The sequence below is a fragment of the Hemicordylus capensis genome, chromosome 4 (assembly GCF_027244095.1).
Source record: "Hemicordylus capensis ecotype Gifberg chromosome 4, rHemCap1.1.pri, whole genome shotgun sequence".
NCBI classification, from domain to species: Eukaryota; Metazoa; Chordata; class Lepidosauria; order Squamata; family Cordylidae; genus Hemicordylus; species Hemicordylus capensis.
Window position 1 is genome coordinate 65,088,123 of NC_069660.1, and position 23,021 is coordinate 65,111,143.

At 45.7% G+C, this 23,021-nt stretch overlaps 1 protein-coding gene across 4 annotated transcripts in view; it reads left to right on the forward strand.

Annotated features, from left to right (window-relative positions):
- Positions 1 to 23,021, forward strand: part of PIGR (polymeric immunoglobulin receptor) — a 91,472-nt gene that overhangs the window by 40,126 nt on the left and 28,325 nt on the right. For 2 of the 4 annotated variants that reach the window (XM_053249665.1, XM_053249666.1), the window contains exons 2-6: positions 6,503 to 6,613; positions 12,713 to 13,039; positions 15,260 to 15,589; positions 15,705 to 16,028; positions 20,183 to 20,497. In XM_053249665.1, the coding sequence (XP_053105640.1) occupies positions 6,556 to 6,613; positions 12,713 to 13,039; positions 15,260 to 15,589; positions 15,705 to 16,028; positions 20,183 to 20,497 (1,354 nt within the window). In that variant the 5' untranslated portion in view covers positions 6,503 to 6,555. Of the gene's footprint in view, positions 1 to 745; positions 899 to 944; positions 1,501 to 6,502; positions 6,614 to 12,712; positions 13,040 to 15,259; positions 15,590 to 15,704; positions 16,029 to 20,182; positions 20,498 to 23,021 lie in introns of those variants that run through there. The other 2 variants (XM_053249667.1, XM_053249664.1) reach the window with 2 other exon arrangements.

The following is a 23,021-nucleotide window of genomic DNA, read 5'->3' on the forward strand; positions in this document are numbered from 1 at the left end:
GAAGACCCGCTTCCTCCCCAGGCAGTTCCCCCGCAGAGGAGGCGAGCTGTGCGGCGGCAGCAACACACATGGCAACACACACAACGACACACACGGCAGCAGCCGAGAGCCCTGCTAATTAGCGCCCTCAATTTAATTTGCAAAGTTGGAACATGCAATTAAAAATTAGCTCAGTAGCAGGTCTTAAAGGGAAACGGGGGAGGAGAGAGCGAGGCCAGGGAGGAGGACAAACGGCAGGGATGGAAAGCAAGCGGGTGAAAGTGGGGCTCGTGCCTTTTGCAGCGCTTTTGCTGCTGCTGCAGCAACAGCAGCAGGAAACCCTCGGAAGGGCTCTGGAAGGGCTCTGGGTGCAACTTGCCGCTGCCGTGCTGGTCTGTGGAAGCCGCCATTCACTTTCGCCAGGGGCTGCCGCTGGGCAACAGTTCGCCTCCGCAGAGAGCTCCACTCATCTTCCCGCCTCAGTACAAGCCAAGCCCGCCCGCTCGCCCACCCACACGCGCATCATGCAGCTGCCATTTTCCCGCCTCAGCACATGCCCGCCCGCCCGTCCACACGCCCATCAGGCAGCCGCCATCTTCCTGCCTCGGCACATGCCCACCCGCCCACATGCCCGCTTCTCTGCCAGCAAACCCCACTTCTTAGCCACTACAAGTGCAGACCCACTCCCCACCCCTCCCTTAATTTAAGGCTCGGCTACGGCCATGCAAAGAGCAGCTCAGTAGTACCTTCAAGCGATCAGCCTGCTCCAGCAACCGCAGCTATCTTCCCGCCTCAGCACACGCCCGCACTCACAGGGCTATCTTCCCGCCTCAGCACAAGCCCGCACTCACAGGGCTATCTTCCCGCCTCGGCAAAAGCCCCACCCCTGCTCTACCCCTATTGGCCAGTGACGTCCCAGGTTGAGTAACTGTGTTGGGGGTGTGGAGTAAGGGTGGTGAGGGCGACCGGGATCCTGCAGGCGGCATGTTTAGTCCGTGCTTATACAGGGGAGAGAAAAACAAGTGGAAACTATTTGGCTCCGATTGCTGAGCCCTGCCTTCCTAGCAGCTAGGTCGGGGACCGGCACTCAACCCTCCGCGGACCGGCAGCGGTCCGCGGACCGGCGGTTGAGAAACACTGATGTAGAACAACACTTCTAGAGTTATTAGAGTAACTATTGAGATGCAATCAGCTTTCAACTCTGTACAGAGTGCAAAGATAGTTCATCTCTCTTTCAAAAAATGATAAGCATCTGTTCAGAACCTGAGGGTTCTGAACCTTGAAAATGTGGGTCCAACGGACCCCCAGTTTGCCTGCAGCCCCCTGATGCGCATCCAAACTATTACAATCCTCAGTCTTGGAGCTGGCCAAGGGGGTTGTACTGGCTGCATGGGCATCTTCCAACCCTGGAAAGACAGCCCGTGCCAGCCAATAGAATAGAAGCCACAGGAGGAGCTTCCTCTGATTTGGGCTATTTGCCCAATCCAGATGAAACAATGGAGCCTCTGGACCCTCAGTTAGGTAAGTGAAACTTAACAGCAATTTCGGGTTCCATCGGAGGTTTAGGGGATAAATCAGAACCACGGTTGGGTCCTGCAACCACAGTTCTGATTATGCGGATGTCATAGGAGACCAATCTGAGGTGACTTTGCCTCAGGTTTCCTGTGACATTCGAAGGTGGCCACCAACTTATTGAAACCAATGACAAAACTCCCATAGTTTTTAATAGAGATGGCTTGGGTTCTCTTAAAAATAGATAAAGGAGTATTTTGGGCCCTTGGTCTTTGTTGCCACAGCTATACATTTCTATTGCCCTCTAGTGGATCAAATGAGAACATTACTACCCTTTCACATTTCTAGGATTGTTCACCCATCCCTTTTTCAAGCTCATTTTATTTCTCTTTTATTTAAACAATGAATTGATTGGTAAATTAGCATGTAAATAGTGTGCAAATAGTATGCAAAATGAAGATATGTAATTAAGCAAACTGTGTGTCTTCACTATTGTAATATTTTTGGGAAATTATCTCAGTTGTAGTCCCTGAAGCAATAAATACATATTGACAATGTCAGCAGAACTGAATGCCCTTTCACAGGGATAGATGCAGCATTTAAAAATTGCTTATCCTGGATGGCCCTCACTATTTTAGTATACAGGAACACATGAAACTATCTTCTGGTGAGCGAAGTCCAGTACTGTCTACTCTCACTGGCAACAGCTCTCCAAGGATTCAGACAGACAGGGGTGGCTCCTCCATGAGGCAAGATGAGGTGATGGCCTCAGGTGGTGAGTGCACTACAGGGTGGAGTTCTTAAAATCGTGAGCCCGCACTTTGGAAAAAGCCTGATTCAGATATTATACTGTACTAGCTGACCCGTGCGGCCGCCGCCGCCCTGCGGGGGCCGAGTGCAGCCGCCGCCGCCTCGTCTCCGTGGCCGGGCCCGGCCAGTCCCACCGCCTCGCCTCCGCGGCCGGGCCCGGCCAGGCCAGGCTACCTCTCTCTCTCCTCCCGCCCCCGTCTCCGGCGGGGCAGAGTGTGGCCGCTGCCGCCAGCGGGCCTGACCGGCCCCAGAGTGCCGCCATCAGGCCCGCTGCCTCGCCTCCGCGGCCGGGCCCGGCCCCGCCACCTCGCTGGGCCCCGCCGCCTTGCCCCGCCTCACTGGGCCCGCCGCTCGCTGGGCCCCGCCACCACGGCCTGGCCCGCCGCCATCGCGCTGGGCCCGCCGCCTCGCCCCGGGGCCGCCACCTCCTTGCTGGGCCCACCACCTCGCTGGGCTCCGCCGCCGCGGCCCTGGGCCCGCCGCCTTGCCTCCGCAGCCGCCCAGCAAGCGAATTCTCCTGGGTGTGCCGCCAGCCAATCAGGCACCCCCTGCAGCCCAGCCAATCAGCTGGGCTGCCGGGACGCATTTCTCCTGGGCACACCCAGGAGAATTATATAGATAGATAGATGTTGTACTTGTATTTGTGTGAATGATTGTACCCATGTTGATTTTAAACATGAAAACCAGATAGCACAATGCCTACTGAGATCTCTACACAAAGTGAATCCAAAACAAAATGAACAGATCACAACCATGCACATATACTACATTTAATGCACCATTGTATTAGGCTCAACTGGGTAGTGCAATCATTATAACTCCTATCAATAGCTGGTAACAGTAGATAAACATGTATACCAAGTCCATATAAATATTATGAGATCCACAAGAAGTTCATGGCAGTGACCTGGAGACCTCCATTTTGAATATTATTCTTTATCAAGTGGAAACATACAAGATGTATTGAGAAATCCTTCTGAATATAGAAGCTTCCAGATGTGGAAAATAAAATATCATTATCACAATAACTATTGTATTTAATGCCAAATGGTTTCCAAAGCCTCCTCTAGTTGCTTTGTACTTTTCCTGAAAGTAGTAGTAGTAGTACTTTTCTTGAGAGTTGTATTAATAATTTAGCTGGCAGCCAGAAGGAGCCTTTGAGAACCATTTGGCATTAAATGCTGAACAGAGAATTTCCCAGGACAGTAGACACGATTGCTCCCAAGCGTCCTCTCCAACCCGCTTCAAAATTAGCTCCATGGTATATGGAAGAGCTGCAGGAGCTGAAGCGGCAAGGTAGACGACTGGAGTGCAAATGGAGGAGGACTCATCATGAATTTGATAAGACACTGCATAGAGCCCATTTGAAAGCCTATGGTGTGGCATGCAGCAAGGAAGCAATTTTATTCTGTGTGTATTGCATCTCAAATTCTCATCCAGAAAAGCTGTTCGAGATTGTTAGGGATTTAACTCAAGCCCCTTCTGTTTCAAATCTGTTTCTGGAAACAATGTCTCACTGTGATACAGGTAAAATCTCTCACATTCAGGGTAATCTAGGCTCCAGTATTTCTGCAGGGCCAGTTAGGAAGGTGTCTGGCAATCCACCTTGCAAGATTAGATTGGATGTTTCAGTTTGTGTCTCCTTAGGATGTGGACAAGCTGCATGGAGTGGTACAGCCTACCACCTGTTCTTTGGATCCTTGCCCAACATGGCTGATTTTATCTTTCCGGGAGGTTGTTGGAGCTAGCCTAGTTGATAACTCACTGAGGGAGGGCAAGATGCCACCTTGTTTGAAGGAGGCAATGGTTAGACCTCTTCTTAAGAAGCCCGCTCTGGATCCTCTGGTGATGGATAATTATAGGCCAGTCTCCCATGGTTAGGTAAGGCGCTTGAGAGGGTGGTGGCTGACCAGCTCCAAGCAGTCTTGGAGGAAACTGATTATCTAGACCCATTTCAAACTGGCTTTAGGGTGGGCTATGGTGCTGAGACGGCCTTGGTCAGCCTGATAGACTACACCAGGGAATTGACAGATGTACTGTGACTCTGCTGGTTATTTTAGCATGCGCTCTCTCCTGCTGTTGCCCCCCTGCAACTAGTATTTAGAGTATCTTGGGCTGAAGGTGGCCTATAGCCCTCAGACTAGTAGCCATCGATAGACTTGTCCTCGTGAATTCATCATGAATTTAACCCTTCATAAAGCCATCCAGGCTGGTGGCTGTCACCACATCTTGTGGCAGGTCAACAAGTCACCTTTGTGAACTTCTTGTGGATCTCATAATATTGATATGGGCTTGGTATACATGTTTATCTACTGTTACCAGCCATCAATAGGAGTTATAAAAATTGTGCTATTCAGTTGTGTCTAATACAATGGTGCATTAAATGTGGTATGTGTGCACAGTAGGGATCTGTTCATTTTGTTTTGGATTTTAAAAGTGAACCTGGATACAGGCCCTTCAAATGTATGGTACAGACAGGAAGTATACTTCTGCACCTTTGTTCAATACAACATGTGAATGACCGTACCTGTATCCAGATCTGTACCTGTGTACACTGTACACTCGTACAAGTGTTGAACATCATGTGTGCATGGGCCTATTGTTTCCAATGTAAATTGTGCTGCTGAAGTTCGGGTGTGCTACTTTAACTATTTGCATACTTGTGCTCTTGTTCAAGACTGCCAACACTTCATTAAACACCCACAGCTGCATTGGCTGACCAGAGCCGCCCATGTAATGCTGCACAACATAATGCTGCACAACATGTGAGCCAGTGTATGTAAAGTGCATGTAACACACAGAAAGCACAATATAAATGTCACATATTAATATTTCTGAGGACTATGGGAAGCTGCTTCCAGCTGGTTCAGGTATACACCTGGTGATCACAGCTGGATCTGGGTCATTTGCATGGCAGTCTCCAAAAAACCTGTGTATGTATACCTATGAACTGTAGATTATTTCCATATCCTCAAGGGGCAACAAGCTTGCAGTTGGTTTGCCTCTGGCTAGGGGAGCCATTTCAGATACTGTATTGATTGTTAAATTCTTATACCGCCTTTAATTAAAATAATCTCAATGCAGTCTACAAAACATTTAAAACAATAAAAAAACCCACAAAAATGGTTTTATATTGTTTTAATGCACAATAAGAATTAAAATAGAATATAAAAATACAAAACTGATTTTGTTTTATTTGGTTGGTGGGAAAGGTGTAAAGATCCATTCTTGGATCTCTTGGATCCATTCAAGGCCTTTCAAACAGTCTTTGGGATGCTTTTCCAATGGAGGTTTGCTTAGCAACCAAACTTAGGATATTGTCATGCAAGGTAAACTTTTTTTAAAATTAGCCAAGCCTTTTAGTCTCTTATCAGCTGTGGTTGTAGCGGGGAAGCAGCTTGCCTCGGGAGCACGAGGCTATTAGTTCGAATCCTCGCCGGTGTGCTTCCCAGACTGTGCCTAGTAAATATATATTTGTAGTCACCTATATCGGGCAGCAGCAATATAAGAAGGTGCTGGAGGTAGATGCTCACTTCAGTGACAACGGCAAAAGCATCATCTCATACTGTGCGGGAGAAAGGCAATGGTAGATCACTTCTGTATTCTGCCAAGAAGACCACATGGCTCTGTGGCTCTGTGCGACTCAACAGCACAATCTTTCCTTGTTTCTTTCTTTCTTTTTTTTTAGTCTCCTGGTTGAGCTGTCTGATTCTGTTTGAATTTGTATTTGGTTCATGGGTAACAAGTTTTTAAAACAAAGAAACAAAGCTTAAACTATGAAGAGTTAGGTGACCACAGATATAGATGCTCCTGAGATATAACAACAGGAACTCATGGGTCTCTCGTCCGTCCACCACCCCAGCATGCCATATCTCTCTGGCATCTTAAAATAAGCACAAATCTATATCACCTTAGTTACCTATTTTAGTGACTTAGAAGATTGGAAATCTAAGAGCTATCCATTGTTGGTTGACAGAGGCAGCAAACCTTTCTCTGTGGAAACTTTTTCTGCTGGCATCAGTGGAACAGGCTCAGCTTTTCTCATAATTCCTATTTTTCACCTTATTCTTAGGATTCTACTATGTACACTGACTTCGGGGTTATTTAGCTGATGAGCTAATGAAGCCTATATATTTTGCAAAATATAATGACCATCTTAGATGTTGTTTATTTACATACATATATATTTATTGGTTTACAGGTTTTGTTCTGTACAAACTACCTGGGATCTCAGGTATAGGGACCTCTGCTGAAATGACTCTCCTGTCCTTCATCTTTTTGTTGACCTTTGCCCAGGCTGTATCTTCAGGTGGTGAGTATTTAACTGGCCATCAAAGGAATTAAGCACAGCAGAGGTGCATCCCTATGGGATGTAGCTCAAGACAATTGTACATATTGATGCAGTAATGTTAAATTTGTATTGATACACTACAGCCTTCAGGCACTGATGACAAAACAAATTCAGTAGCATAATCCAGCCAAATCTCAGCACGGGTAAGCCCCATGTGTTATAATGAGGTAGTGGCCTTTGATAGTGGCCTTAGGGGGTGAGGCTGAGGGCTGAAGCAATGCGTTGATCTAGACCCCTGCTAGGGACTCTCCTGTTGTTTTTTGCTGCCCCGTGATTAGCTGTGCCTGGTATAAGTATGTGTCTTGGGTCGTTCAGAGATAGGGAGGAGAGAGGCATCTCTGGGGCAGCCATTTCAGTGGTGATGGGGAATGACCCAGATTTGGTGCTGATAGATCAGCAGGTCATATTAGGGGAAGGGAATTTAGTAATTTAGTCGTGGTTTCCCCCTCAGTCAGGCCTACTACCTCCTTGACCTTGGAGAGCAGTGCCTTCAACCCACAGAAGCTTGCCTTATTATTTTGAAATGCCAGGTCAGCCCAAAATAAACCCAGGATCATCCATGATTTGATCCTCGATGAAGGTGACAACCTGGTATGCATTACGGAGACCTGGTCGGGAGAGGCTAGTGGCCCGGTTTGGTCCCAGCTTCTCCCAATGGGTTACTCCATGGTGGAGCAGGTGAGAGGATGTGGGCAGGGAGGTGGGGTGGCGGTGGTCTATAAGAATACCTTCTCCCTTACCAGGATCCCTGTCAGGGAGTTGGCCTATATTGAATTGATAGATAGATTGGGACTTCTGTTGGTATATCGATCACCCTTTGTCCAACAGAGTCCCTAACTGAGCTGACGGACCTGGTTGCTGAGTTGGCATTGGAGAGTGGACCAGGTTGTTGGTGCTGTGGAACTTCAACGTCCATTTCAGGAAAGGATTGTCACGGGCGGCTCAGGAGTTCACGGGCGGCTCATGATGACTATGGGCCTATCCCAAGTGGTCTCTAGACCGATGCATGATGCAGGTCACACACACGACTTGGTCTTTTTCGCTGATCAGGGTGGTGCCCCATGGGTTTGGGCCCCTGTTATCTCCCCAATGTCATGGATGGATCACCATTTGGTTAAGGTGAGACCTACAGCCACAACCCACCTCTGTAGGGGTGAAGGACCTATTAGGTTGGTCCGCCCAAGAAGGTTATTAGATCCAATAGGATTCCAAGAAGCCTTGGAAGGGTTTCCAGCTGGTTCTGCTAGTGATTATGTTGATGCTCTAGTGCAAATATGGAATAATGAACTTACTAGAGTGATAGACACAATCGCTCCTAAGCATCCTCTCTGGCCTGCTTTAAAGTCTTCCCTGTGGTATTTAGATGAACTGTGGGAGCTGAAGCAGTGAGGTAGATGACTAGAGAATCTCTGGCAGATTCCAGATAGTGTCACTTGGAGACGATTGCTCTGAAAAGCGAGAGCTAAAGTGTGGGGTTCCACAAGGCTCCATACTGTATCCAATGCTTTTTAATATCTACATGAAACTGCTGGGAAAGATTGTCAGGAAGTTTGGTCTGGGATGCTATCAATATGCTGATGACACCCAGATCTATTTTTCTATACCAACTTCATCAGGAAATGGCATGACCCCCCTAAATGTTGGCAGGTATGACCCCCTTGGAGGTGCTATTGGGCTGTATGAGGGATAACAGATGGAAGTTGAATCCAAACAAGACAGAGGTACTGTCTGTAAGGGGTCAGGATCTGATGGTTTAGATCTTTCTGTTCTGGATGGGGTTACACTCCCTGTAAAAGATCAGGTTTGTAGTCTGGGAGTGCTCCTTGATCTCAAATTCTCCTTGATCTCTTTAGTTGAGGCTGTGGCCAGGAGTGCTTTTTATCTGCTTCAGCTGATATGCCAGATACTTCCATTCTTGGAGACTAGTGACCTTAAAATGGTGGTACATATGCTGGTAACCTCTAGGCTTGACTACTGTAATGCCAGGGGTGTAACTATAATGGGGCAAGGGGAGACAGTTCTGGAGGCCCACTGCCTTGGGGAGCTCCCCAGAGGCAAGTCACATGACTGACTCCTGCAGCAGCACACCCACCTGGGCTTCCTTCAGTTGTATTCATCCTCCGAAATTTATGTGAGTGTTAAGACCTGGAGCTACCAGAACAGCATGTCTTTCTCTATTACCATTAAATGACTTGCATCATCCACAATTTACAAAACCTTTTAAAAAATAATTTAGGATGATGTTCTATTGTGGCACATAGGTTAGATATAGATTATAGATATAGATAGATATATTGTACTATGCTTTTTATTACCACTATTCAGCCTCATTTAAGATTTCTTTACTTCATGAGCTGAGCTTCAGTGAGGGGGGGCATTTTAAAATCTTGTCTCTGGGCCCATTCCAACCTTGCTACGCCTCTAATGCACTCTACGTGGGGCTGCCTTTGTATGTAGTTCAGAAACTACAATTAGTACAGAATGCAGCAGCCAGACTGGTCTTTGGGTTTACCCAAAGGGACCATATAACACCAATTCTAAAAGAACTGCACTGGCTGCCGATATGTTTCCAAACAAAATACAAAGTGCTAGTTATTATCTATAAAGCCCTTAATGGCTTGGGTCCAGGGTATTTATTTAAGAGAGCACCTTCTCTGTCGTGAACCCTGTCGCCTATTAAGATCATTTGGAGGGGTCTGGTTACAGATGCCACAGACTCGTTTGGTGGGACCAGGCCTTTTCTGTGGCTGCCTCGGGGCTTTGGAATGCACTCCCTGCTGAAATAAGAGCATCTCCTTCTCTGTTTGCTTTTAGGAAGACCCTGAAGACATACTTGTTTTCCCAGGCCTTCAACTGAGACTCAATTTTTAAAATTTTAATGTGTTTTTATCAATTATGATTTATTCAATAAACAAACAAACAAATAAATAAATAATGGGGGAATTGAGATCCATGGAACTTCATGCTTAACTTTGACTGGATTGTGCCATGTTCTTTTTGGTGCTTGCTCAAGGGAATCCTGCTTGTAGAGGTGGGATTGCTGCATGATTACTAGGTGTTGTGGAAATTCAGTTGTGATGCTACTCCCATTGGGAAAGATGAGAGCAACATCCCAACCACATTTTTGCAATGCTTCGTAGGCACACAGCAGCCCCACCTCCACAAGCAGTGTGGGCATGCTTTACAGTGGCTCAGAAGCAGCATGCACTCCTCTCTGTGATATGGATGGATATCTGTGCACTATGTAAGCTATTAATTCTGCTTGAAGATAACTTTGGTGATGGCCCATTTTCATTTATTATCCATTATCATATCACTGAAGTAAAAACTGAGTTAGCATAAGAAGTTTGTCCAAACTTCTGCACTTTGATCAAAATGGTCCTGCAGTTTCATGCCTCACTGGAGTTTAAAACAGATTAAGAACTTCTAGATTAAAACAGATTAAGAACTTCAGCATGAAATCATTTTCCAGTAAGCAGAATTAGACTTGTAAAAGAATATTCTCTGATACATTTCATAGAATGGGTAGAATAATTCTCCAAAATATTATCTCCTATGCTAAATAATGCAAGAGAATATTCTTTTACAAGTCTAGAAATAATGTATTTTAAGTATCACATTTTAATTCAATTAAATTTGAACTCAGATTATAAGCAAATGGAATTTGCAAAATTTAAATTTGAAATTGTGTTCAGCTGGTCAGTGCTGTGGTCTGTATGGGATCTAGCACTGCAAATCCAAGTGCCTTGGGGTTATCTTTTTAACGAAAGGCGGTATATAAATGCAAAAATAAATAAAAATAAATAAAAAGTGTGTGTATGTTATAGAGGGAAGAGAGGCCAATGGGCACTGCTTCCATGCTCCAGCCCTAGCTATGCCCCCTGATACCAATGCATCAGGTATGGCCAGCATCGGGGCATGGTGTTGGAGTACAGTGGAGTTTGGGCTGATACTTCCCTCAGCCTTAGAACTGCCCTGCTGGTTCAGGGAGTGAGGTGCTCAGGCCCTGCTGCTAAGATCTCTGGTTCAAGACCTTTGGCACCTTACACCCACTCACTGGCCCACCCCTGATCTCCACACATTGATTCAGCTCTTCTGCCCAGAGCCTACCCAAATAGTTTGCAGGCTGACTCTGTACAGCTGGGGTCCAGGCTATTTAAGAGAGGTCATAAACCCTGCCGCTTGTTATGATCTTCTGGAGAGGTCTGGTTATTGTTGCCACCAGCTCATTTGGTGGTGACCCAGTACCAGGCTTTCTCTGTGGCTGCCCCAGGGCTTTGGAATATGTTCCCTGCTGAAATAAGAGCATCGCCTTCTCTGTTTGTTTTCAGGAAGACCCTCAAGACTCTCCTGTTCTCACAGGCCTTTAATTAGAATTAATTTTAATAATTTATTTTAATATGTGTGTTATGCTGTTTTATTGTGTCATGTATTTTAATCTGTGTTGGCTTTTAAATATTTTAAATTTTTATTTTATTGTTATTTATTTTATTGTTAGATTTATATACCGCCTTTCGCTAAAAACAACCCCAAGGCAGTTTACAAAAGTTAAAACACAAAATAAAAATGAATTAAAAGTATTTAGCTAAAAATATAAAAACAATCTGATATTAAAAATATACAACATACAAAATACAAAAAACTATACATGGATAAAAACACACAGAAGCAGCAATAAAACAATCATGTAAAGGCTGAGGAGCGAATGGCCACAGGGAGAGCATTCCAAAGCCTGGGGGCAGCAACAGAGAAGGCCCTGTCCCGAGTGCATGACAACCTAGCCTCCCTCATTGTCAGCACCCGGAGCAGAGCCCCCTCAGATGATCTCGTCAAGCGGGCAGAAACCCTTGGGAGCAGGCGGTCCCTCAGACATCCCGGGACCAAACCGTTAAGGGTTTTAAAGGTCAACACCAGCACCTTGAATTGGACCCGGAAACACACTGGTAACCATTGCAGCTCTTTCAAAATAGGTGTGATGTGATCACACCGGGCAGCTCCAGATAGTGCCCCTAGCTGCCGCATTTTATACAAGTTGCAGTTTCCAAATTTTCTTCAAAAGGCAGCCCCACATAGAGCGCATTGCAGTAATCCAGCCATGATGTGACTAAGGCATGGGTAACTGTGGCCAGATCTGCCTTCTCGAGAAAGGGACACAGTTGGCGCACTAGCCGAAGCCATGCAAAGGCACCCCTGGCCACCACCTCCACCTGAGCTTCCAAAAGCAGAGCCAGGTCCAGTAGTACCCCCAAGCTGTGTACTTGCTCCTTCAAGGGGTGTGCAACCCCACCCAGAACCGGTAAAATCTCCTCATCCCAAATGGCTCTCCTACTGACCAACATCACCTCCGTCTTGTCTGGATTCAATCTCAGTTTATTAGCCCATATCACGGCCTCCAATCCCCGATTCAGGACATCCACCGCCTCCCTAATATCCAGTGACAAGGAGAGATAGAGCTGAGTGTCATCTGCATACTGCTGACAGCTCAGTCCAAGTCTCCGGATGACCTCTCCCAGCGGCTTCATGTAGATGTTAAACAGCATGGGGGACAGAATCAAACCCTGCGGAACCCCACAGGCCAATGGCCATGGGGCCAAGCAGCAGTCCCCCAGCACCACCTTCTGGACCCTCCCCCCCAAGAAAGGAACGGAGCTACTCCAACACAGTACCTCCAATTCCCATACTCGAGAGGCGGCCCAGAAGGATACCATGGTCGATGGTATCGAATGCCACCGAGAGGTCCAGCAGAACCAACAGGGATGCACTCCCCCTGTCTAGCTCCTGGTGAAGGTCATCCACTAGAGCGACCAAGGCAGTTTCATTCCCATATCCGGGGCGGAAGCCAGATTGAAAAGGGTCCAGATAATCTGTATCATCCAAGACCCTCTGCAGCTGGGACGCCACCACACGCTCTATCACCTTGCCAAAAAAGGGAAGGTTAGATACAGGTCTATAGTTGTCAGAGCTCGGTTTTATTTAAATTTATCACTGTAATTATAGCTTTCAACTTTAAGACAATGACAGTCAACAATGTACACTATTATTTCTTTGTTGTGGTTTCAGGTCTCGTATTTGGACCAAGGCAGGTAACTGGGCTACAGGGTGGTTCTGTCACTGTGAAATGCTTCTACCCTCAAAGTAGTGCAAATAGACATGGGAGGAAGTACTGGTGCAAGGAATCACCAAGGCAATGTTCAACCATCCTTTCGTCCAATGGCTTTGTTGCAAAAGAGTACACAGGCCGAGCCACACTAACAGACATGCCAGAAAATGGCATGTTCATCATAGAGATTTCACAGATGGTCAAAGGAGACGTGGGATCATACAAATGTGGCATCGGTTTAAATGACAGAGGATTGTCCTTCCAAGTCAAGCTGGATATTTCTGAAGGTAAATATATATTCTTAACATTATCTTATTTACAATTAAAAAATCAAGCTTTAGATGTCAGATAGAACTCCTTTTAATCTCTATGTTTTCCTTTCCCCCTGTAAAACTGAATGATCTGTTTTTAAACCCAGGTGTTTTTTTAAAATTATTCTGGGACATATGATGCCTGAATAGAGTGGTGTGGAGAATATACAGTAAGTGAGGGCTATGGGGGCAGAATGGGGAATAGTGTTACAGTGACTCTATTGCAATGATTACACTTTGTAACATGAAAATATGAATACGGTAAGCCTTGAAGTTTAGAATTGCTTAATTGGATTTTGTTGATTACAAAAATTCAGACATTTTGTATGCTTATTTGTATGATTCTAAATATGTGAAATGTCTTTCATTTGGTAAAAGACAGTTGGTGTCAAAAAAGATGGCATATAGCAGGTCTAGCCCTAGCTCTATCGGAACAGCTTCTGTTATGCAGAATGGAAAGTTAGCACATTCTCAGCTAATATCTACAAAGCTGAATGCAATGTATTTGCTCTCAAAAAGGTGTTTTCAATGTTTTTCAGTTTGAATTGTTTGACATCATAGTACAGGCCTGCATAACTTGTGAGCTATCAAGCTGTATAGTGCACCAGCTACATGTGAAGGCTCTCCAAAGGAGAAGGTCCTGTCCTGCATGCACAACAATTTAGCTTCTCTCAGTGTTGGCACATGGAGCAAAGTTTCCCCTGATGACTTTGTTGGGTGGGCAGAGACCCTTGGGAGCAGGGGGTCCTTCACGTATGCAGGGCCCAAATGGTTAAGGGGTTTAAAGGTAATAACCAGCACATTGAATTGGATCTGGAAACAAATTGACAGCCAGTGCAGCTCTTTCAAAATAGATGTAATATGCTCTGGAGCAGTTCCAAAGAGAATTCTGGCAGCTGCATTCTGCACCAACTGAAGTTTCCAAATATTCTTCACAGGCAGCTCCACCTAAAGCACATTGCAGTAATCCAGCAACAGGACTAAGGCATGGGTAACCGTGGCCAGATCTGCCTTCTTGAGATGCAGCTGGCACACTAGCTGCAAAGGCACCCCCAGCCACCATCTCCACCTGAGCATCCAAAAGCGAATCTGGTCCAGCTGTTGCTGGACCACAAAGGTGTACACTTGTTCTTTCATTCCCCCTTTAACTCCCAAACAACAAACTCCAAAAATATTCCTGAGCCTTTTCATCAGCAAAATGACTTAAGCAGCAGTGTGAGTAGGACAGAGCACAGTATTTTTAGGCATGCCTGCTCATCATGTACAAGCCTGCTTTAAGTCATGTAAGCCCTGTATGCTTTCCTGTTTGTGACAAAAGTGAGTTTGCGAATGGGTGAGCCATCATGTAAATTGTTCTCCCATTCTTCCTTCCTGTCGGTAACCATCAAAGCAATCACCATCTATGTATCCCTAATGTCTGCAGCAAAAGAACTTTGATTATTGCTTGCCTCTGTGAGCTGTTTGGGGGTGAGACCCTAGATATTCACAGAAACACACAACCTTATTAACTGAGGAGCTAGTGCAGGAGCTTATTAGCAACAAAGACGCACTCTTTCCTTTGTAAGTCTGCTGTTAAAAATGGGTGGAGGAGATATACGAGGAGCTCCAGTTGAGGGAGTCCAACTCACACGCTCCCAGAGATCGTGGAGAGTCCCCTTTTGCCCCGACTGAACAAAGGACAGCTTCAATCATGCTGTAAGGTTTTAAATGTTAAAAACCCACCTTTTGTAACTAAGAGGAAACTACCCTCTAGGCTTTTTTCTCTTAGCAAGTAAGAATGCTTTTTTGCTTTTGAACATTTGCTTATTTTGTTTGCCTATTAGCTGTTCCTTTAATTTCAGTTAATAAACTAGACTATAACCCTGATCTGCTCTGGAAATGGAGTTTCAGAACCTTTGAAGCTTGTCATTCAACACAGGGCAAATGTCAAGCCCATGGTAGGGCAGTACGTGTCTGGTGTGTTGAGGCTTAATGGGACACAAGTTATCCAAACCTGCTGTAATGCAATGCATGTCGTGATATAGTTCTGGTCTATTTCATAAGATACAGAAGGATAGCATGAGACAACATAGCAGTATTATCATAACATTCAATTATGGTAAGTTGTAGGATGCTGGGGTCCAATGGATTGCAGTACACCATGCGGTAGCTCAATCGATGATGGAGAATTTATAGTGCTACTTGACATTCATGCAGGTTCGGTCAGGCCTGAAGAAGCTCAACTCTTCTACGTTGAGCAGCCAGGATCAGTAACGATGACATGCATCTTTGGTCAGCAGTATGCCAGTAGTAGGAAGTACCTGTGCAGGATGACAAAGAGCAGCTGCTCCAACGTCATTGACACGTATGGAAATATCAACCCATCATACAAAGGAAGAATTCTGATAAGCAATCTCGATGTTCCTGGATCATTCAATATCATTATGACCCAGCTAGAGAAGGGAGATTCAGGTGTATATCTCTGTGGAGTTGGCAACTATGGGGCAGATGGAGAATCCAAGGAACTGGATCTGCATGTGTTTGCAAGTGAGTAATGAGCAAGAAGTGTGTGGTCTGACCCAGGACATGCTTTATTTTTAAGGGGTTTTTAAACAAGAAACAGATCTAATGATACCATTTCATGTACCCTTTCTCTCTCCAGAGTCTTTGGTACCCAAAGGACAACCTGTACTCAGGGGAGTTCCAGGTGGTTCAGTATCTACTGAATGTCACTACAACCCAAAGGGAAATGATACACTCAGATATTGGTGCAAGTGGAAATCACATGGGTGCACTCAGTTAATAAACAACTTGGGATATGTGCTGGATACCTATGAAGGAAGGATAGTGATGCATGATTACCCAGAAAATGGCACATACATTATCATATTGAACCAATTGAAGGAGGAGGATGCAGGGTATTACTGGTGTATGACAAATGGAGAAAATGAAAGGAAGTCAACAGCAGAGCTGACAATCGTAGAAGGTACCAAACCATGTCCATTCTACTGTGAATCTCAGAAGAGCCCAGCCTTTTTTACTCAGTGCTACAGAGATAACTTAAGTTTTGTCTGAAACAACCTGGCTGGTGCTTCATTTCTAAATATGGTACTTGTTTTCAAAAGACTTCAATTCCAAATAACGGGTGTTCTCCCGCCAGAGTTAAACACTTTATAATTACTCTTGATTTTGGTAGCAGAAGAAGCTTACAAAACATGCTTATTTCTGCCATTAAAATCAATGGAAGGCAAAGGTGCATGACGTTGGCTTAGACCACATGCACAGGATGTCAAACCAATTCTGAACCCAAACGAACAACAAACTCAGAGAAGTTTTTTCAGGGAATCGGAACTGAATCTGATCCTAAAAATCTCTTAGCTGCTTTGAACAAGAACTAGAAGCAAACCCCTAAGCACACGCAAAAAGTAATCAGTTCAAAATAATGGTTCGGTAATCAGCACTTGGGCTTCAATTGTGTTGTTATTTATGCTTTATTTTCTTCAAACGCATAGGGAGCATGCCAGTGGCCATGGGACAAGGTCCCGGTGGTGGCTCCCTTCTTCATTGATTTCTGCATGCATGTTAGTGCATGTACCCAAGCCACACACCCTGCATCCACACCCATCCGGGACAGGGCCACTCAGCCCCATTGTCAAGTTTTCCCTCCAGAAACTTGATTCAACAGTTTGTTGAATCGCTGACTGAGAGCTCCTTTCTCTGCCTGGAGTGCCCAGTCATTGATTCATTTATAAATCGATGCTGATTTTGACTGGGGTGAGGAACTTGGCAACAGGGCTGATTGGCCCTGTCTGGGCACAGACCACATCCCCTACGTCCAATGTTGGTGCAGGGGGAGTGACCACTTGGAATCCTTCCCAGCCAGCATTTCATTGCTAATGAGCGAGGCAGGGCAGAGGAGCCCCGAGCTAGCAAGGCAGGATGGGGCGGGGAGCCCCGAGCTAGCCAGTGTTTCAATGAAATGCTGGCTGGGAAGGAGAGGGGCATGCCTTGTGCTCCCAGCCGGCAAACCCGCTGGCGGGATAGTCGGGAGCAGGGGGGTGCCTTGGGTGAGGGAGCGCCTTGGCAGCTCCCTCAGACCCTGGCAGCTGAGGGACGCTCATCCCCTCATGTTCCATTGTCCCCATGCCTCTGATTTTCCTGTGTTTTATTCTGTTCAGGAGTGGAGTTGTAAGAGCTTGAGAAAGAGAAGTTCTTGTAAAAGAACTTATGCTGCCCTTTCTCCAGGGCTGCCCTGCCCTTTTCCCCACGGTGCGATGCATTGCTCATCTTGCTTCCGTGGGCACCTCACCCAACAAAGTGGTGGTTTCCTGACCCAGCAGCTTCCCCATGGGCTGCTTCCCCATAGGCTGCTGGGTCAGAGGTTGTGCTGTGGCTGCCACCACAGAGGGAGCCACCCATAAGAACATGGGCTGCCTATGCCCTCCCTTCACCACTGATTCTGTTGTCTGTATTTGATAATAATACAGTCCATGCCATATCATAGGCTATACAGTCAGGGCTGAAGCTCTCCTTCTCACTTCCTGCTGCTATGTTCATCTGCATCTTGTGCATCTTTACCTTACAGGAGACTAAAGGTGTATTCAACTTTGGTTTTCTGCTGTAAGAATATTGGTGGACATTCCCTGCAGAACTATGATGATGGAGGAAGCCCTGTGGGGATGCAAAAGCCCTTAACAGCTTGGGTCCAGGGTACAGAGAGCATCTTCTTTGTCATGAACCCAGCTGCCTATTAAGATCATCTGGGGAGGTCTGGTTATAGTTGCCGCCAACTCGTTTGGTGGAGACCCGGGATGAGGCCTTCTCTGTGGCTGCTTCAGGGCTTTGGAATGCCCTCCCTGTTCAAAATAAGAGCATCTCCATCTCTGATTGCTTTTAGGAAGACCCTCAAGACACACCTGTTCTAGCAGGCTTTTAACTGAAAATAATTTTAAACTGTTTAATTGCTTTTATCCTATGGAATTGTTTAAACTTTTTATTCTGTGAAATTGTTTTCATTGTTGTGTACACTGCCTAGAGCTACACATATCAGGCAGATGGATGGATAGATAGATAGATGATAGGAAATTAGCCACATCGCTCTCTGGGACACATTCCTGCAAGTGAAAATTGCTCCCTCTCTCCCTCCTCCAATGCTGCTGGGCTGCAGAAGAAGGAAGAAGTGCAGCCAGTTTCCAACTTCTTTGTGTCCCCATAGGGCTTCTTCTGACATGGTAGCACTGCAGAGTATGTCAGCCATTGTGCTTTTAAATGGATGGCAGCCCTTCAGAACAATGGTAATGAAGTGCTGGGGCTCCTCCAAGGCTAGGAGTCTCCATTACCCCACAGAAGATCACCTCAGAAGTTGGGGTGGGGGCAAGGCAGGAAGCTTGGCTCTGGCTCTCTTAGGAAGTCAGATGTCAGAGCCATGTCATTTGCACCCTGGGTGAATCTAGAGTCCAAATCAAAAGCCTTAAGACTTTTGAAGTGCACCCACAGTACATTATGCCAGCAATGGCGGGAGGCACCTTTGACTGTAAATTAGTAGGTGCTTCCCTCTCCTCCTGCTGCATCTGAAAGTTGTTCAGAGCAGTGGTGCGCTGACCAGCACCCTCTGTGGCAGAGGATTGGCTCTGCCACTCAGCTGGGCTCCGCACATGTGTGGAGGCCAGTGGCAGAGCCAATCCTCCACCGCAGTGGGTGCCGGGTGCCGCGCTGCTGCTCTGAACAGCTTTCAGGTGTGGTGGGAGGAGGAGGAACAGGGAAGCCCCTACTAATTTACAGTTACAGGTGCCTCCCGCCGCTGCACCCCTGGGTGCTTTCCAGATTACCCGGTACAACTGTGGTAAAATGCTTCGGCTTAGCGGGATCAAATTGAAAACGATCCCCAGAATCGACAACGGGAAAATTTCCCTACAGTAGGAAAACACAGCTGCTTTTTTGCAATGGACATACAACATTATAGCACTAAATCACAGTGACAGAATCCGAAATAAAATGTGAATGACACCCTGCTGTCAGCGAAGGGACTGCGGTGTCACAATGCAGGACATATGGAAGCACACTTAGCAGATATGTTGTGACACTGTTGTAAGGGTTCATCTGGAAAGTGCCCTGGCGGCTCCTGCACCATCCGCTGCTGCATTATCCATCTGTGCCTAGTCACAGGGGGAGAAATGGAACATATGGACCAGGACATTATGGACATCGTTGACATATTATGACCCATGGCCACAGCTGTTAAAAGTGTTTTCATGATTGTTATTGTTGCTAGTGCTACCCCATCTGGTTGATGCATTATGTTTAAGCAAACAAGTATACATACCTCAGAAGGTTAGGTTAGGTCTGGTAGTAGATGTGTTGTATGAAGTAGCCATTAGTTTCAATAATGTTGGCCAACATTCAGACTGACAAAGTGCTGGTTCAGCCAATGTGCAGCATCATGCACTATGGGGGAGGGGTCATTTTTGTTGCTGTCTCCTTCCCTTTGTAGCCACGTGACTCCCAAAAATATGTCTCTGAGGGTCATCGTACAGCTCCTTTTCTGTAGGGCATGCCATGCATTCACTGCACCAGCGTTCCACTGATTTGCATGTTGGTCCCCAAATCTATATATTTAATTCTCTTGGGACCATGCGTGCCCAGGATTTGGTGGCGGTGACACGCTGCGAGAGTTCGGGACTGAGGGAAACGTCGGTTGGGGGTTGGAGAAGTCTGGAGGAGGAGGCCGAGTGGCTGGGGGTGCTCCGGTGGCTGGGGGCGGCTAGTGAGGGGCGGTGAGAGGAGAGGAGGTGGTGGGCAGCTGAGCTGCACCGCCGAGAGGAGCCTGACTGGGCGGGCGGTGGCGGCGGCCTCCAGAAAATGGCCGGGCGGAGGCTGGCACAGCAACTGGGGCTGTTGTGGCGGGCATGGGGGCTGGGAGGGGGAGAGCGGTGGAGGCGGCGGCGGGCCCTGGCAAAGGATGTGGCCAGAGGGCGAAAATGATGGGGAATAGATTGGGGTGGAAAGCGGGGGGGGGGGGGGCGGGGAGGAGAGACTAGGGGCGCAGATGCTGTGATGTTCAGCTAGTATTAGGTAATCTAGCTATTTCATTTCAGGTAATTAACTATTTACCCATTTTTTGTTTTTATTCTTCTGAAACAGGGCTACCCAGTTTAACAGGACAGAAGGAAATCAGTGCTGTTCCTGGCTCCCCACTGACTATCTCATGCTCTTATCCATGCAAATATTATCAATATGATAAATATTGGTGCAAGTGGAAGAATACTGGATGTGAACCTCGTGATGCACATGTGCAAAACCAAAGTGGCTTGGTTGTCAGCTGCGATAAAGACAGCAGAATACTGTCTCTGAATTTTGACCAAGTGACAACAGCAGATCAAGGGTGGTATTGGTGTGGAGTCCAACGTGCAGGTCACTATGGGGAAACCTTCGCAGTATATCTAAGTGTCCATGGAGGTGAGCTTCATTTCTGATCAGAGAGAGAGAGTGAGCACACTACATTTTAGCTGTTTGCTCTTAGACAGGACAATTCCTGCATGGCTGTGACTTCTAACCTTAGCCATGTTTAACCTTAACTTTAGCCATGTGACCTCTAAGCTTAGCCAGTTTTGTCTTAACGAATGTTTTACTTTGTATTTATTCTGTTGTAAACCTCCCAGAGACGTAAGTTTTGGGCGGTATAAAAATGTTTTAATAACAACAACAACAACAACAACTCATCTCATAATGAAAGACCCAGCAAAAGGTGCAGTTCCAAGTAATTATAGACCGATAACCTGCCTGCCAACCATGTTCAAATTATTAACAGGAATAATAGCAGATGAAGTAATGCAACACTTATTAACTACCAAACAGCTTCCAGTTGAACAGAAAGGAAATTGTCCGAACACCAGAGGCACAAAAGACCAGCTGCTGATTGACAAAATGATTTTACAAAACTGCAGGAGAAGAAAAACCAATCTAAGTGTTGCATGGATTGACTATATGAAAGCCTTCGACTCATGGCCTCACACATGGATACTAAAATGTTTAGAAACAACTGGTGTCAGCAAAAACATTCAGATATTTATAAAAAAAGCAATGAGCATGTGGAGTACACAGTTAACAATCAATGGTGAGACACTTGGACAGGTTAGCATTAGAAGAGGCATTTTCCAAGGGGACTCACTATCCCCTCTGTTGTTTGTAATCGCTATGACTCCACTTTCACAAATACCAAACAAAACAGGCCTCAGATACCAAACATCTAAAACATCAAGTAAAATCAACCATCTGCTGTACATGGACGATCTGAAGTTGTATGGAAAGTCCCAGTCATAAATCGAATCACTGCTAAACACTGTCCGTCTATTCAGTAGCGATATAGCAGTGGAGTTTGGACTAGACAAGTGTGCTGCATTAATAATGAAAAGAGAGAAAATAACAAAAACAGAAGGAATAGAACTGCCCAATGGAAGCAAGATCAAGAACCCGGAAGATAAAGAACATTACAAATACTTGGGCATTCTCCAGGATAACATCGCACACACTGAAGTTAAAAGAAAAATGGGAAGTGAATACATCAGGAGAGTTAGAAAAATCCTCAAGTCCAAACTCAATGGCGGGAACACCATACACGCCATAAACACCTGGGCTATACCTGTTATCAGATACACTGCAGGAATCATAGACTGGACCCAGGCAGAGCTAGAGATGCTAGATCGTAAGACAAGGAAAATAATGACCATCAATCATGCTCTGCACCCCCGCAGTGATGTAGGTAGGCTATACCTCCCTCACAGCTCAGGTGGAAGAGGTATGTTGCAAGTCAATCAAACAGTAGAGGAGGAGAAAAGAGGCCTTGCAGAATATATAAAGGACAGTGAAGAAGATGCACTTAAAATGGTCAATAATAATAATAATAATAATTACTACATTTATATCCTGCTCTTCCTCCAAGGAACCCAGAGCGGTGTACTACATACTTGAGTTTCTCTTTCACAACAACCCTGTGAAGTAGGTTAGGCTGAGAGAGAAGTGACTGGCCCAGAGTCACCCAGCTATTTTCATGGCTGAATGGGGATTTGAACTCGGGTCTCCCTGGTCCTAGTCCAGCACTCTAACCACTACACCACGCTGGTGAGAAACTATTCAACACCAGTTGAATAGTAATGAGAAACTATTCAACACCAATGAAACAAAGCAGGCCTACAAGAAAGAACAAGTCAAGAACCGAGCATAAAAATTGAAAGATAAGCCACTGCACAGTCAGTATTTGCACAATATAAGTGGGAAATCAGACATCACCAAGACCTGGCAATGGCTTAAGAATGGCAACTTGAAGAAAGAAACAGAGGGTTTAATACTGGCTGCGCAAGAACAGGCACTAAGAACAAATGTAATAAGAGCAAAAGTAGAAAAGTCAACAACAAACAGCAAGTGCTGCCTTTGTAAAGAGTAGATGAAACAGTGGACCACCTAATCAGCTGTTGTAAAAAGATCACACAGACTGACTACAAACAAAGGCATGACAAGGTAGCAGGGATGATACACTGGAACATCTGCAAAAAATAAAAGCTACCTGTAGCCAAACATTGGTGGGACCATAAAATTGAAAAAGTGGTAGAAAATGAAGATGCAAAAATATTATGGGACTTCCGACTACAAACAGACAAACATCTGCCACACAATACACCAAATATAACTGTAGTCAAGAAGAAAGAAAAAACAAGTTAAAATAATCGATATAGCAATCCCAGGGGATAGCAGAATAGAAGAAAAAGAAATAGAAAAAATAACAAAATACAAAGGTCTACAAATTGAAATTGAAAGGTTGTGGCAGAAAAAGACCCAAATAATCCCAGTGGTAATTGGTGCCCTGGGTGCCGTTCCAAAAGACCTTGAAGAGCACCTCAACACCATAGGGGCCACAGAAATCACCACCAGCCAATTACAAAAAGCAACTTTACTGGGAACAGCCTATATTTTGCAAAGATATCTA